This window comes from Lottia gigantea (assembly GCF_000327385.1).
Source record: "Lottia gigantea unplaced genomic scaffold LOTGIsca_158, whole genome shotgun sequence".
Classification (NCBI taxonomy): Eukaryota; Metazoa; Mollusca; class Gastropoda; family Lottiidae; genus Lottia; species Lottia gigantea.
In genome coordinates, this window is record NW_008707924.1 from 179,197 (window position 1) to 196,601 (window position 17,405).

Sequence of the window (17,405 nt, forward strand, 5' to 3'; positions counted from 1 at the left end):
TATACGCCCGTCAAGGCATGCGGATGGTAAAAACGAAATATCCATTTTAAGTTTCATCAAAATCAGTTGAAAACTAAGAGAGTAATTGCATATTCAAGATTTTGGGTCAAGGGCAATAACTCTGCTTCTAACGGTCGAAAATACCTCAAATTCGAACTTGATCTTCGTTTTATGAATATGTATACACATACCTAATTTCATTTGATTCCATCAAAAAAACTTTTTAGAGCGTTTACAAGCAAATGTTGACGGACGGACGGATAGACCGACATGGGTGCCAACAATATACGTCCACATAGAGAGATGTGGGCATATAAAAATGGTTTTTCAATGTTTCACTAAAAGTTTAACAACCATTCAGACAGGATTAATGAGTTGACACTAATTTCTTTTCTATAGTACAAAGATATTACCAGTATTACAATATATAAATTGTTCAGGGTTATATAGAGTAAACTACACAAGAAACAGCTTCTATGAACTAATAACCATATATCTGAACTATATTTACCAGTAAGCATTCAAAGTGATCTAAAGGTATAAAATAATTCCATTCAAAAATTCACACAAAGTCAACAATGTCATTTTTTTATATTAAAATGCTTACTGTAATGTACTTGTAATTATTTGAAATGAGACTAAACACTCATTTCAGTCAATCAAGCTGTGAAAAGTGCAGATAAACCTGGAAGTCTAGATTACTGGTAGACAGGATCCTCAGAACCTTTGCAGGGAGGAATTCTTCATCAAATAAGGGGTATCTGATCAACAAGTGGGCAAAAATGAACTCATGAACATACTTACACATTCAATATACTTGTCAACACAAATACATACCGGTACTCACTAACAGTACACCATACCTGACAATAACTCAATCATATAAGACCTTACTTCATATCTGATCAAAAATCAAATTATTGATAGATGTTGTCCTATGAGACTACTTGACCTCATAAAATGACCATTATGTTATTGACACAATCAGATAAAACAATGTTAAATCTTAGTGAAAACACACCCTATAATAAATTCACTTTATAATATAAGCTTACATAAGCTTATACTGAACACAATTTAAACACTGAAATTAACAATGAAATGATGAAACTAGCTGTGCAATGAGACTGGCTCTAAAATCCTTTCTTCCTGTTCACTTTGAGAATGCTTGCATTAGTAATGGTAATCCAGTGAATTTTCCATCCAGAAGTTTTTCTTCAGACAAACCTCTAAGAATTTGTTCACCTTGTCTAAGAATGATTATTCTTGACAAGATACTGCATGTTCACATCAGTGAACCCAAACCCTGAAAATTTAACATGCAAACTGAACATCCTTAATGAATACTGCAAGTGTAAGCTTATATGAGTTATATAAAACTTATAAAACTCTTTGGTATGAACTGATGTGTACATGTAACCTACACTGACAATATCAAATAAAAGTTTCTGTCCGATTTTGGGAATCGATAAATACAGAACAAATAATGGGACCAATAGACTTCAAACATAACATTGCCAGGCATAACACATGGTTATTGTTTGTTTGTTTATTTGTGAGTAAAGAATCTATTGTCAACAATGATCTTACTGTATAGTAAACCACAACTTGATTTATCTAGTGAGTTAGTTCTACACTGGACACAGCAGGATGGTATTCAGATTTTCAGTTGTTGCTGATATAACTCTCTTTTTAACTTAGATAAACTGATTTAATTCTTTCTTTATTTGTAGCAATATCACATGTATACAACTTAAATAATATCATGAGCTGATTATCCGAAATCTGTACATAAAGTTTCTACTACTCCATCTCTGATATAAAATCTTTACAACTACCACAAAAATTTGTGTAAAATCTTTTTAAAGTCATTAATGTGAAATGCATAAAATAAAAAGGGAATGAGCAATATTCTAGCAGTCAGTAGTTGTGAATGTCCTGTACTTTATGAGATATTTATATTCAACAGGTGTCAATATAAACAAGAAGAACCTGCTGTATAATACAGGAAGATGTAATATCTCCTCTATATTGTCACATATTTCATATTTTTAGATTTAATAACTTTATGAATAATATTTGACATGTTTTATGACATTGACAATTTGAGCCATCATCTGTATCTTGACCAACAAGAAATCAATAACTAAAGCTATAAGTACATTATAAGACTCATGAGATAAAATAGAAGTTGACAAAACAACACATTGACCACCACACAATAAAACTCAAATCGTTCAGGCAAAGCCTTAACCTTGTAGAAACATACAGGGGTTTTTAATTGTGCTAGAATAATCTACAAGGATCAAAGACTCATAGATAAAAGCGTGATAACACTATAACTTTTTTGTCATGTGATACCTTTACAAAATTATTCAGGCAAAATTGTCAAAAAAACAATATAACATTTCAAGAATTGACAAACTGTAGATTTTATTGGTTTATCAAGGTCTATTAATTTTATATCTTTCAAGTTCTAGGATACAAACATGATTTTAATTTTTTTTCATATAATATAAAAAATGGTATCAACTTATTTCTTGATCGAAATTCATAATTTCAAATTTCTTAATCAATTATATGTCAAGATTACATTTTCTACACTGTATCCATTAACAAGAAGTAATCTCTTCCACAATGGTTCCCTTCCGCACATAACATACCCAAAATAAACTATAATAACCAAGAATATACTTCTTTGACGCAAAAATAACCCATGAAATAACTTTTGGTGTGTTTTTCATGAAGTATTCACAGGATTTCTCAATTGAATTATTTTGATTATTAATCGGTTATTGATCGGTAGTCTGCTATCAATAATCGATACTCAGTCCTAATCTTGACAAATAATATACAACATTCCAATAAATATGTATTTGACATTGCAAGCATGAGTTTAAAATCATTTTTACCTGTTTATTGTGTGAAATCCTAGATTAAAGGGTGATTTCTGATTTTAATTTAAACTGAATCAGTTAAGTAGTTCCTAATAAACTAAGAAATAATCCTGAGTCAATTGATAACAGCTGAACAGAAGAGTTTCACACCTACCAATACCTAGTAGTGAATTATATACTACAATGTCAATATCACAGCATACCATCTAGTTAATACATGAATAATGTTATTATTATGCTGTTATGAGTAATTATGTGTAATGTGTATTGCATGAGTATATTACAGATCGTCAATAATAATCAATTCCATTAACTCTGCACTACAAATATATAACCTTACCTTGAAAACTAGATCATGAGGTGTTTTGTAGTACTAGATGTACCTTTCTGCACTCACTTTCTAATTTATGTCAACATTCAACATACTTAGTTTGTACCCTCTAATAGCAAAAATATCTGTGACTATAATTTACCACATTTAAGTGACTGTTTTTATTTTTTTAATAACAGCACAGTAGACCTTTAATCAGAAAAAGATCAAAGATGTTTGCATCAAATGGTATTGATCCTCCAAATGTATTTTATAAGACAGATTTACATAAGCTTTGTTCTTCTTTCTGAATTCTATAAATTTTGTAATTGATATGTTTGTTTCATGTGCATTCATAAATTTTGTTTAAAAGGGCATTCCGCTTTTTTCATCCGGTTTTTGGAAGGTGAAATACATCAAACTGCAAAGAGGAAGATGCCCCTTACCTTTTGTGAAAGGTTTATCTTAAAATATCAAAGCTTTATGTCACAAACAGCTACAAAAGTCTTGACAAGTTACGTAACTACTTTGAATTCCCTAGGCTCTATTTTTGCTGTACTATACGATATTTGATTATGAGAAATGAATTCTGATTGGACCACAAATTGTTAACCAATCAGCAGCGATTTTACAAATGTATCTCAAAACGTGAAGAGTTTTAGGTCCGTAGTTCAATATACTCTGTCCACTCAAAAATCACATCATGATGTATTTTTTAACTCAGCAATCCTAAAAATTGTGTTTAAAATAGTTTCTTTGTTGCCAGATCAACGTATAGAAACCGTATATAGGACATACATAGAGTATCACGCAAAATAATCCCAGTTTAAACCTTGAAATTAAATCAAAATAACCCTTAAAATCAAGAGAAGAATGAAAACATCAGATCAGAAATTCTAAATTAATATACCAAACCACTGCATTTAACACAAGAATTTAACACCCCTTTATTTACAGTGCTATTTTAATTCAAAATAAACAGATTTGAATACAGTACAGTGATAAATTCAAATCTTATCAAGTAAAATAGTTAAACAGTATGATAAAAATAGCTTCTATGTTGGAGCCAAAATTTCAGTCTGAACTGGTATGGAAATGGGGCAATCCTATAACCAGCTTGCAAGTATGTGTGTAATCAACTTATTCACACTTTTCAGACATACCAAGTTAGCTTCCTTTTTTTTTGTCTTTCCAGATCATCATGCATATCAACGCATTTCCAGACCTAATAACTCACAAAAGGGGTTTCCTTTATCCCTATCTCATCCAACAGATCTGATCTCAAATCAGAATACACATCTACTGAATTCCGACAACTATAGTTTTTTTTCTGTTTAACTCTTATCAATAAAGCTGATCAATCAAGAAAAAATAATAAGCAAAGAAACCCACTTCTGTTTTCTTCTCTCTCCAATTTCTTACAGAATAATCTTTCCTTCCTGAGAAATGTTTAAAAATAGACTCTGTAAGACATACAGATGGTTTCAATGTCAATTAGTCAATAAAAACCTATTTATCTACAGTACCGGTACCATAAACAATATTAAAATATTTACCTTATAACTCACTGATATTAACCATGAGAGACCCCATAAATCATTAAATCACAGAGAGAGACTGAAAGGGATACAGACACTGATCCCTGGTATTTCCACTAGTTTCAGGTCAATATGAACTACAAGGTAGAGAAAAACATTCCAGTTTAGCCAAGATAGAATGTTAGATCTATAAATATCTACTTCACTGACTCATCTTACTCAAGTGGTATAACTATATAGGCTAGGCAACTGACAGGTAACATGAAATGTATGTGCATGCATGCATCACTAAACACAAGTTATTGGAGCATCATTGTGCTTGCCACAAAATTTAAATTTTCAAACTCCCTTTTTTAAGAGGGATTTCAAATTTTTTCTAAAATTATTAGTATATAAACTGATTTTGAATCAACAATCAAGCTTTTATAATGAATTGAATATTAGACTATTAGTGCTATTTTGAATCATAAATTAAAAACATCTTTATTGAAGAGTTAGCTGAATACATTCAAAGTATGTTCTGCATAATGTAATTTACATCAAATTATAAATACAGCACATAGCAGTTGAAAAAATCAGTCACATTTTTTACAACAAGTCGAAATTGCAATTTTTCAACAATTCTTTTCTTCTATTTTCTACTGTATCGATAATCCCGCACATTCACATCTTAATGCAGTCGATCATGTTCATTTAGCTTTTGCATAACTGGCTTAAAAATGGAATTAAAAAAAAAATGGTCATCCTATCAATATATTTTGTAATAATTTATCTTTCCAGAGTGATAGACATATATATTTAACAATTGACACAATACATTGCCATACAATGCCAGAACATTGAACTCTGAAATATCCCAAACCTCTCTTTGCCCTCATATAAAAATTACATGAAGCTTGGTTATCTGAACATCTGCAAAAATTATCTTCTCAAAATTGATAAATGATGTTTATTTTATTATGCTGGTATGATAAACATACATGTCTCACACTGTAACAACATGTTGAGTTGTATTTGCCAGAACTTAAACTTAACTACCTTCATGATGCTATTTTCATACAAATAAGCAACTTTCAGCAGACTTATCAAAATTTGTTCTTTTTTAATTTAGCCACTTCAGTTATGGTCTAAAGGTGCAGCTCTTGAACCTTCATCCATTTAAAGATACCACCAGCCTATGAAATTTCTTCCCAATCACACTCTGGGATTTTGTGATGCGAAACAAAAGATGTAAGCTTATTCAAGAAGCATTAGACACTGAATGAACCTTTGGTTCGTGTCAAAAAATTCCCACGTTGGAGTCTACATATCGTTAGACTGCAGCTTTCAGATACATTCTTTTTAGTTGTTATATAGGCTATGTGTCACACAAAACTTCATTTGCATTCTACATTGAGCTTTGAATTAAATTTTCATTAATATTTGAGATAAAATTTCAACAGTATACCATTTGTCTCAGAAGATCTTCAGGTGCAAAGAAATAGGGTTCAGTTATTTTACATTTGAAATCGTACTTAGTTTCCCTCCGAGACTACTTTTAGGACTGAAAATTCCCCTCTGTAAAATTATTTTAACATTTTCATCAACCCAAAGACAAAGACTCTCATTCAAATTGCCAAATGCAATTTAGTAAGCTCAAAGTTCTGTCAATATAGTTTCAACATATAATAAAATAAAGAGAAGGCTTCCAATGGCATAACAGGCACAAATGTAAACAAAGCTGTTTATCTGTTTGTGAAAACTTTACTCTTTTTGTGTTTCTGAATAAAAGACTACTTACTTTTTACTTTTCAATCATTACTCGACAAAAACCTCGACAATTCCCTATTTGACGTCATTTTCGCACATGCGCACTGGCTGGCCGTTAATAGATGCAGACTTGCATATTTTGTCTGAGAACGTATCAGCTTATGTGAAAAGCATAGTGGCCTCAACAACGAGGCCTATTAGAGGTATTGAAACTAGTATTCGGCCGATAAAAAATGGTGACGTTTGGTAATAACTGAAATCTGCCATTTTGAATCTGTCAAAGTATAGATTAATACATTTTACCTTGCTTGAAACTACTGGATTCATTCTACAAGCTGACATTGTAGAGAAAACCCATGTTTATCAAAACAAACTAATGCGGAGGTCGCGCAAGGTCGCTCGTGTAAATTATTAATCCTTTCTGGAAATCCACGAATAATAGGTTTCCAAGAAATTAGGTTATTTGACTGTAGTAGTACTGGTAGTCCATAGTTCAGTAATTCAGACATATAACTACCAATTATGACAACTATCAACATCTAGTCTACCTAGTTTGTGATAGCAGCATCCGCTGAAAGCGAATTTTAACTTGTCATCTATCAACCAACTTTGTGCTTTTTGATTGTTTGTGTACGAGTGAAGAGTAGACTATCTCAGTATCAGTGTCTGTGCAACAATGAACGAATTGTGATTAAAAAACGTATGTTCGTTTCATTTTCACTGCCTCCATACTCATCATCATTTGCCTTAGTCAAGAAAATGATTCTAAAACTTTGAAATAAACATAAAATAGCACACCAACCTGTTGTCAAATTAAGAAATTTCTAGGCTCAGTTTTTCTCAGATTCAGAACGATTTCCTGAACGTAAATAATCCAGCTCTATAATCTCTAAAAGAAATGGATTTTGCGTAGAATTTTTTAATAAACAATTACTCTTTAAGTAATATGAAATTAATTCTCAGTCCTTTTTAAATATTTATACTTTCTATTTCATTCAAACATAAACTATGTGCGTCTTTGTAAAACAATGAAACATCTCAAACAAACGAGATTTTGCGATTTCCAAGATGTCTGCGCCCACAATATCAAAACAAATGTAAATACAAATAAAAAAATATAAATTGTAACTTTCTCATTAGGCCTACGGCTATTGTTTCAATACAGTGTCATTTTCCGCATTATTTTAATGTTATATTTTTGACAATGTCAATTTTTTTTATCACGACTCTATCTCTGAAAGGGTCGAAGGCCTTGATATGAAATGAATGAATGAAATCCTTTTCGGCTTTTCTTTCAGTGTCAGTCAGGATTTCATTTACTTGTCATCTAGATCATTATTTAGCTATCGAGATAATTGCATGTGGGATAGACCTATCCAGTAGTTTAACATTGTCCTACATTAAATCTGCTTCCTAATTGAAAATGTCATTTTTATAAGCAGTCTAAACTAAGAAGCATTTCTTAGTTATATTAGTAAGCAAAGCAATCTTTCACTTGCATCAGGATTATACTATAACATAAGTATAGTTTAATGTGGCTCAATCCACTAAAAACCACAAAATATTATTAAGTGATATTTTTAACAAAGTATTTAATTGGTTGACACATGAAAACTAGTGATTGAAATATTGATATATTACCTGAAGGGTAAGAGGGTAGATTCATTTCAATACCTTATTCCTGTGACCCATCAGGGCTAATTATATATCAGTTCCTGTTTCAGTTTAAACCCTGTAGTATATATCTACCACGGTGTCAAATAAAAACAGAAACTCATCTGCCATTCTACATAGCCAATACAAAATACAGTCATGGCAGAGGAAGTTACAGGAGAGGTATGAAAAGCTGAGTCTTAATATAATAAATAGCAATAGTTTTTATGAAATAATAACTGAAAAGTCCTTGCTCATCAGTTCTAAAATAGCTATTATTTATCATGTAGGTTTTAAAAAGGTTTCTCATTTAAGAGTATCTATAAAATATATTGATATATGATGTTATTTTGTAGGGTACAAAGTTTGATCTGAAGCCAAATGATGAATTAAGATTTGAAGTAGAAACTAAACAAACAGTTGTAATGGAGGTTTGTTATTTATGTTGTTTTCATACTCATCAAAATTGATGAAGAATAACTCAACAACAGACCGATGACTAGACCATTGAAAATATCTCCTGCAATACTTGCTTTCTCATTACTTTAATGTCTAATATGCTGCTCAAATGTGATCAGATTGTTAAATAGATAATGTCATTTCATTTCTATTGTAGATGACTCATGGAAAGGGTGAGGTTTTTGGGGCTGAATTAGCTAAAAATAAGAAATACAAATTCAATTCTGGTGCAAAAGTAGCTGTCTATACATGGCATGGCTGTCAAATTAAAATATCCTTTGTTTAATGGACAGGTGATTTTGTAATTAAATGATAAAGAATAGAAAAAAAGTATAATAGACAATAACATATATATATATTGGTTATGTTGACTGAATTGTGCCGAACTTTTGTAATGGATATTTTCCGTGAAATGACCTCACATTAGCAATATTTTTACATATTTTGATTTTCGTAAGATCTTAAGTCCTCACAACAAATCCATTGTCTTTGAATTTGTTAGTTTTGAGAAATGAGATATGAAGGCTTTTTATTTGGCAATTATAATCTTTAACTAGCCTAACCTGGTAGGAACAACAGAAGTAGCATATATATCTAAAGAAACACCAATGTTAATGTATTTGAATACACATGCTGCTCTTGAACAGATGAGACTCAAGGCTGATGAAGAAAATATGAGAGGACCCAGAGTAAGTTTCAATGGATTTTTTGTTGAAGTTACTTTAAAGTTAAGATATATAAGTATTTATGTGTACTTAGGGGAAGGATGGGTGTCTTAAGCTCTAAACTCTGGTAAACACAACTAAGGACTGCTAATGTATTGTTCATTTTCAGCTGAACAATTTGAACATACAGTGTAGGTTAATACTTTATTCTGTCTTATTTGATATTATAGTGTAATTTCTTGTAACCTATTTTCAGGCTATAATTGTTGGTCCTACTGATGTAGGTAAAAGTACATTATGTAGAATACTGTGTAACTATGCTGCCAGACTAGGAAGAGCACCAATATTTGCTGATATTGATGTAGGTCAAGGACAAACAGATATTCCAGGAACAATAGGTAAGTTTTGAATTGACTTTCCTTGTCAAAACTTTGATACTTAATATCACGAGCAAATAATTTCAAATGAAAAATTGATATACATTGCAGAAAAGCTACTTTCTTACTATAGCCTTGTTTTTTCTTAGGAGCATTATCTGTTGAACGTCCATCTGATGTTGAAGAAGATTATTCCCAGTTATCTCCCTTATCATTTCATTTTGGTCACAAAACACCACAAACAAATACTGCCTTGTATGAATTATTGATACAACGTCTAGCAGAAGTCATCAATATGAGAAGTGAAAAGAGTAAAAGAAGTAAGAAGTTTAGTTTTAACTATAATGAGGTTGTCTTTCAATATGATCTAGAATATTTCTGATTACTATTTGTATTACTGTTGCTTTAGGGTGACTCCAGGTCTAGGCTGTCAACTTTTATGATCTGCCTCTACCCCTCTACCATTGGTTGGAATGTATTTAATTGCTAATTTTGAATAATTCAATCACGATTCCGTTAAGACGGTATCCTGCAATTTTATTGGATAAAATTGGTCACATGCATTCAGTTTGTATCTGTGTAAACGGAATGTAAATATAAGCTCTGCCTCTTAACAGACTACATTTATCATTGAGTTTGATTGACGTGGCCACTACACGGTGTCGATGTCAATCTTTCGAACATCAACAGAGTAGAAATCGACACATCACTGAATGATAAAGGTATCTTCTAAATTCCCTCAAATGTGCACGCTCCAAATTCCAACAATATCATGAATTCTTGACTTATTTAGAATTTGTCTTCATTGAACTTTCGACGTGGTCCCCCTGTCAACTTTCATGCAGTAGACAGTAGACTATAAATAAGTGACCTACTTATTGCTGATCTCTAGAACGTCTGTATTGTTAGTAACAGTTTATTAGTGTTGTTAAAATGTTATGTATTTATGCGCCAATTTAGTGCCTTAAGTTGTTAGGTTGTGTTCATTTCTATAACAGATTGACAGTAGATGATATGTCATTTATAAGACATGCTGTAAATGTGAAAGCATCATATTTTAATTAGAATATTATCATTTGTTTTATATCACAGCTAATGTAAGTGGTGTTATTATAAATACATGTGGTTGGATAAGAGGAGCAGGTTATGAACTTATCAAAAATACTGCTGGTGCATTTGAAGGTAAAGAGGTTTGTTTATATATATCTGGTATAACTGGTTATTTTCATTTTAAATGTGAATTATATTTAACAGTACTGATACTAAGGCATTTGGTTGTCAAAGAACTTTTAATGTTATCAGTAGTGCTGCCAACCTACCCTAAGAAGTTTTTTGTATTCTAGTTGATTTAGTGATGGTGATAGATCAAGAAAGATTATTTAATGAATTAAAAAGAGATTTACCCCATTTTGTCCATGTTGTTTTATTACCTAAATCTGGAGGGGTAAGTACTCTTTAATACTTTTCAAAGTGAATGTGGTGAAATGAATTATTTAGATTGAATCACTCTGGAGTTCCAAAATTTGTCATTGAAGGACAGGAAGATCTGATGAAAAGCAGACTTATGCTTGAGTTTTTTGTTAATAGACTAGACCAATTGTCTGAGGATTGTAGACATGATTCAGAATCTGTTTAATCTTATTATGTAGGTTGTGGAAAGATCCCAGAGTTCTCGAGGTGAAGCTAGGGATGCTAAAATAAGAGAATATTTCTATGGTATTGATAATAGTTTATATCCACACAATTTCGAAGTTAAATTTACAGACGTTAAGATCTTCAAAATTGGAGGTAAATGAATATTATAGAAAATAACAAACATCAAAAGGCAAGGTGAAAGGTTTATAGGCCTGGTGAAGGTACATGATATAAGAACATGGAGCTGAAGATCTGACACTTTGTGAAGTATAGTCTGATAACACCCATACTGTTAGAGAGGAAAGCTTTGCCTTTTAGTGACGAATCTTAGACCGTTTAAAGACTTTCAACAAATCTGAAATGGTTACTCTTACAATTTTCTAGTGTTTGATAACTCTTCCAAGATCAATCCATCTGAACTTACCTAATTGAAAAACTTAGACAGAAAGCTTCAGACATGTTTTGTCAGTATCAGAATATAGATTCTGGAGTTCTAGTGAATTAAGAACTTGGCTTTTCTTAATTTCAGCACCAGTTTTACCAGAATCATGTTTACCATTAGGTATGAAAGCAGAAGATAATAAAACTAAACAGGTTCCTGTTATGCCTTGTAAGTTATTGTTTGACTACATATGTCACAAAATGGTGAATCTTTAGTTACAGTTTGAATATTCAACATTTTAACTACCTTAAAACCAATTAATCTATTATGTTCACAAAAAACTTTAAAAATTGCCATATTACAATAGGTTTATTTTCATTTTTAATGAATCTTTGGATATGACATTGTTTAGCAGGTAAAAGTGTAATATTGGAGGTATCCACTATGCAATGAAGGAATTATGTAATTTGCCTAATACATGTATATATTTTGTAGCTATGTCATTATTACACCATGTATTTAGTGTTAGCGCTGCCAATTCACCAGAAGATAATGTTGTAGAAACCAATGTTTTAGGATATGTTGTCATGTAAGTTATATGCTTTGAAAAGAAATATTAATTATACAAACAAATAAATCTATAGTAATCAATGCAAGTGAGCATAAAATCTATATTATTCTCTTATTGAACAGTTCACAGACTTTTCAAAGTGAAATAATAAATAGTTCTGTCATGCCAAGGTTCAAGCTTACTGGAACCTTTCTCTCTTAAAATCTGTTAAATTTCTGCTAAGAGTGTGATATCAAAACCTTAAGATTAATCGACAATTTTTTTTAGATGCTGGATTAGCTCTGTTTATTAATTGAATATTAATTTGTCTTTTCAGTACTGCAATTGATATGGAGAAACAATGTTTTACAGTGTTAGCCCCATCACCTCGTCCATTACCTAAAAATATCTTATTAATGATGGACTTACAGTTCATGGACATAAAATAGTCAATGTGCTCATCAAGGATTTTATTCAGTGTCCGAATTTATTTTTGGAGAAGAGAACTTTTAATGGGTTGAAATAAATTTTTATGACTCTTGTTCAGTTACATCTGTCAACAAAAGCCTATTATGTTTGTCTTTTTTTGACAGGGCGTATCTATTCCGTACCAATAACATTATGGGCTATCGATAATAATCTTTGAGAACTTTGTTGAGAAGTGACAAAGCAGAAACACCATTTAAATATTGATATCAAAATAAGACTCAGTTATCAAAGATGTAGGCCAACATCAAAAAGCCATGTAAATATTTTCTTATAATAATAAAAATGCCTTTTATTTTGTGTGTTATTTCCCACTGTCCCAAGTACTCAATTAATTGTAGGCCTTTAAAACAAGGGAGACAACTGTACTATTTACAAAACTCTCTTTTACTGAAACCAGCTTTAGTCATGTGTTGTTTACATGTTGCCAAGTTTCACGTGCTTTATTGTTATGAATAATTAAAAGTACTTTGGTAGGAATGAATGACCTTTAGATTAGGTAATATGATATCTAGTAAAAATTTTCATAACATTAATAGCCTGGACGGAGGGAGTCAGTGCAGAGTGGCGTCTGTTTTTCCCCTGGTTGCAATTAATTACATTTTTACATGTCATATTTTATAAAGCCAAAGGAAAGGGGGGAAATGCAAAAAGAAAATTCTAAAGGCTACTATATCAAAAGTACATTTTATCATTCAAAACCCATTTTTCCACATTTACATTAAAAAAACCCATTTTTATCCTTTGGCCTGCTCTCATACAAATAACACAGTTCATGAGGATGACAAAGTCAGCTGTTTGTAGAAAGAGTATAGTAAATATATGTGTGTTCTATCACTGTGATACTGAAATCTTCATTGAAATTTGTGAGTTACTGACTATGGCAGAGAGTAGATTACACATGTAAGGTCAGATTAAACATTAACAACAATAAAAATATCGAGTTATATTTTTTAAAGTGCCCTATCGACAACATTTTGAATTAACTAGCATGTCCAAGACATTTTATCTTCTTAATTGTAGATTTACTACATTATTCATAACCTCATGGAGCAGAGCCAATTAGATAATCCCAGATCAATATAACTTATAGGATTAAAACTTATCCATAACATTTAAACAACACATACCTGTACAGGCTACAACACCATAGATCTCATTCTAGGTTAAACTGATTTTCAAGTAAGGTCATATAGCCTGTTAACTATGGGGTGTGGGTCATCATCACCTACTGTTACAGAAAAATCTACAGTAGACAACAGGGATAACCAAACAGACAACAATTACTATGATAATACAGGAGGTGAAACACAACCATATTATGATGGAAGTGGGGACAACAACAACAGAAATACAGAAATAGACAGTTTCTATCCTACCGATAGAAGAGGAGGCGAAGAGACAGAAATACCAGTTCTTGAACCTACACCAGAAAAAGAATCTGACAAGCTCATTGACACATCTAATGCAATTAAATACAAATCTACATCTGTTGGCACTTACGAAGCTTACTTTGATTTCCGAATTAATAAAGAGCCATTTGACGATGAGACAAGACCATTGATGGCACCAGGTGAATTGTGGATTGATGAAGAATTCCCCCTTCATGTTGCTATTAAGGAATCCACAAATGGAAGTATTGAATGGAAACGGCCTTTTGTAAGTTTGAATATTGATGACAATCTTTTTTTCAAATTGAAGTTAATACATAAACAAACTTGTCAATGTGCAATCACAATGGTAAAAAATCATTCCATTAAGCAGAAAAAATGACTTTAGTTGAGTCAATTACGGATACCATGCTGAATATATTTATTCTATTTGCAGGAATTCTGTGAGAATCCAGTATTATATGCTGATGGTACTACTAGATTTGACATTGGACAAGGATCAGCTGGAACCTGCTGGTTTCTGTCTATGGTGGCTAATATTTCTGAAAAAACAGCTCTTTTAAACAGGGTAAATATTGGTTTTATTATGTGTAAATGAGACCTAAAAATTATTATTTGATTATTCATTACCTTGGGGACAGATTTACAGAAGAAAAACTTAAATCAGATTTTTATCTTTTATTTTCAGGTGATACCAGAAGACTCCTATAGAATCAACACACAGCAATATGATGGTATCTTTCATAGTAAATTCTGGAGGTTTGGACAGTGGGATCATGTATATATAGATGATTATTTACCAGTAGTTTATGACACTCAGTTGTGGGGTGCTAAATCAGCAACAGATAAAAATGAGATGTGGGTGTCACTGTTAGAAAAATCATTTGGAAAGTAGGTATTAGTCTGTATTTGATATAATTTACTATTTTTAAGAAATGTTCAGGTGGATACAGAGAAATCACTGTGAAGAAAGAAAGGTTTATTGTAATTTTGTTTCTGTAGCTAATATTGAAAAACAAAAGACTGAATTGTCAGTATGTATTATACTTTACAGAATGATATTTTTACACACTGGAATTGATAAATATTATTATGTTTTATTAAGATTATATGGGTCCTATAATTCCATCTATGGGGGACAACCAGGTGATGCCTATCTGTCTTTAACTGGTGGTGTTGTAGAGAGGATAGATTTTGATGAAAATAAAGTATCACCTATCAAACTATTTAAACGTGTTAAAAATGCTTTAAAAGGTGGTTCTTTGGTATCTTGTGTTGTTCCTGTAAGTATTAGTAATATAATTTTACTGTTGCTTCAAAACAGAAATTGATTAAATGCATGTTTTGGTGTCAATTTGATTAAATTCGAACTGGTGAAAGGTAGGCCTATATTGAGTTCTCCAATCAATATCTTCAATGGTGGATTTTAAATTTTAGAACAAGTGTCTGGATCATTTTTATTGAATATCTACTGAGGAGAATATAGATTACTATAATGAATATTTCTTTTATTTTAGGAAGAATATGACGAAGTAATGGGTTTAGTTGGAGGACATGCATATTCTCTGAATGGTACAGCAATTGTAAGTTTCATTCCACTAGTCATCAATACATGTAGTATTAATTGGATACCCAGTGGCTTCCTGTCATATTTTCTACTTCTTTGGAATTCAATTCCATGATTTTCTGGAAACTTGTGTTCAATATGAGTAGCTCAATCCAGGGTTTTTTTTTTTTAGAATCCATGAAATATTGATACTCACAGCTTTCAGTTTTTCTATTTCTATAATAACATTGAATTGTTTACCTATCTTGATTTCTTTCAGGCTGAAACAAAATCTGGTCAAAAAGTTCGTTTATTGAGGGTTCGAAATCCCTGGGGTCATACTGAATGGAATGGAGCTTGGAGTGATGGGTTAGTCTCACTTTGTACTCAATTTGTATCTTAAAGTCTGTGATAAAGATGTCATTATTAACATAATATTGCCTCTTTTATTAATTTTCTGCTTGCTTTAAAGAAACATATTGCCTTTTTCAGGAGTGCTGAGTGGCAACAGTTACCACCCGGTATGGTAGATAACCCTGTTAAAGATGATGGGGAATTCTGGGTATCATTAGATGACTTCCTGCAATATTTCTCTCAGTTGACAGTTTGTTCATTAACACCAGATGTAGATTGTGATGGCAGTAGTGATTGCCTTAGTAAGTCTGTGGTTTAAATTAAGAGTTCCTTATTGCTATTATGATGTTAGAAAATGAAGATGTACCATCATCATGTTTTAGACATTCAAGTAAAAAATCCCAAATTTAATTTAATGATATAAACATGAACTAAAACAGAAGTCACTTTCTTGTAGTTATAGTTTGAATCATGTTCATTATAGGTCATGTGTTGTGTATTTATGGTGATTGGGTTGGGGAAACGGCAGCAGGCTTTCAGAACCGTACAGCTAATCCACGCTACTTATTTACTGTACCTGATGACGGAATGGCAGATGATGGTACAGTCCCCTTTGTAGTCCAGATTATCCAGAGAACAATACATCGTAAAAGTGATCGTTTTTCAATACGTTGTGATGTCTATCAGGTAAGATATGTAAACATAAGAGCCTAAGAAATAATATTATGGCTTTCGTAAAATACATATACCAAGTTAATATTTTATTTCTTGTAAATAGCAATATCGTAATAAAACTTCATACAATTCAATGTTAAACAAAAAAAAAGTCACGATGACCTATTGCTAACTATTCTTTTCATTGTGACATATAAGATATTTTTCTAATGTGGCTACCTTCAGTAGGGAAAAAGTATGGGCACTTTCCTGCTAATATGTTTAGCATGCAAATATTTGAGATGTGTGTTTTGTATGTAGGTATTAGGAGAGAAGATGTCGTCCAGCCCTCTTTATGTATTTGAGATGGTGGGTGGTGAGGAAACCAATGTTTATTCACCAGAAGTTCAGTCTACACATCGTCACCATATTAAACCAGGAAAATATGTGGTTATACCATCCACTATAGAGGCTGGACAAGAAAAAGAATATTTGATTAGAATTTTCTCTGCTGCACCTTTATCCGATGTTAGGTTAGTTAAAAGTTAATTTTTTCTACACTTTTACTGAGCTAGTTTAAAAGCATTAATGTACAAAAATGGCAATTTACCGAAAAAAAAAAGCTCCACAAAACAACATCAACAACAGTACTATCAATGAGTGGATGTTAAACTTTTTTCATTTATAAAGATATAGACCAATATTTGAGACGTTTCACCGAAAACAGAATTTACATCAAGGACCATCTACAGCCTTTGA

The 17,405-nt window shown here is 31.7% G+C and overlaps 2 protein-coding genes across 2 annotated transcripts; both read left to right on the top strand.

Moving 5' to 3' along the window:
* Positions 1-7,559: 7,559 nt before the first annotated feature.
* Positions 7,560-12,995, top strand: LOTGIDRAFT_226039 (hypothetical protein). Its single transcript, XM_009050884.1, has 13 exons — positions 7,560-7,591; positions 8,207-8,330; positions 8,504-8,578; positions 8,764-8,886; positions 9,164-9,295; positions 9,528-9,669; positions 9,798-9,968; positions 10,741-10,830; positions 10,992-11,092; positions 11,298-11,436; positions 11,813-11,893; positions 12,161-12,254; positions 12,553-12,995. The coding sequence occupies exons 2-13, from the start codon at positions 8,307-8,309 to the stop codon at positions 12,662-12,664; spliced, it is 1,284 nt and encodes a 427-aa protein (XP_009049132.1). The 5' UTR covers positions 7,560-7,591; positions 8,207-8,306; the 3' UTR covers positions 12,665-12,995.
* Positions 12,996-14,528: 1,533 nt separating this feature from the next.
* Positions 14,529-16,311, top strand: LOTGIDRAFT_141267 (hypothetical protein; the record flags this gene model as incomplete). Its single annotated transcript, XM_009050885.1, has 6 exons — positions 14,529-14,660; positions 14,781-14,983; positions 15,198-15,385; positions 15,614-15,675; positions 15,919-16,007; positions 16,131-16,311. Coding segments are annotated over 6 exons (855 nt in total), but the record flags the coding sequence as incomplete, so codon positions are not given.
* Positions 16,312-17,405: the final 1,094 nt, after the last annotated feature.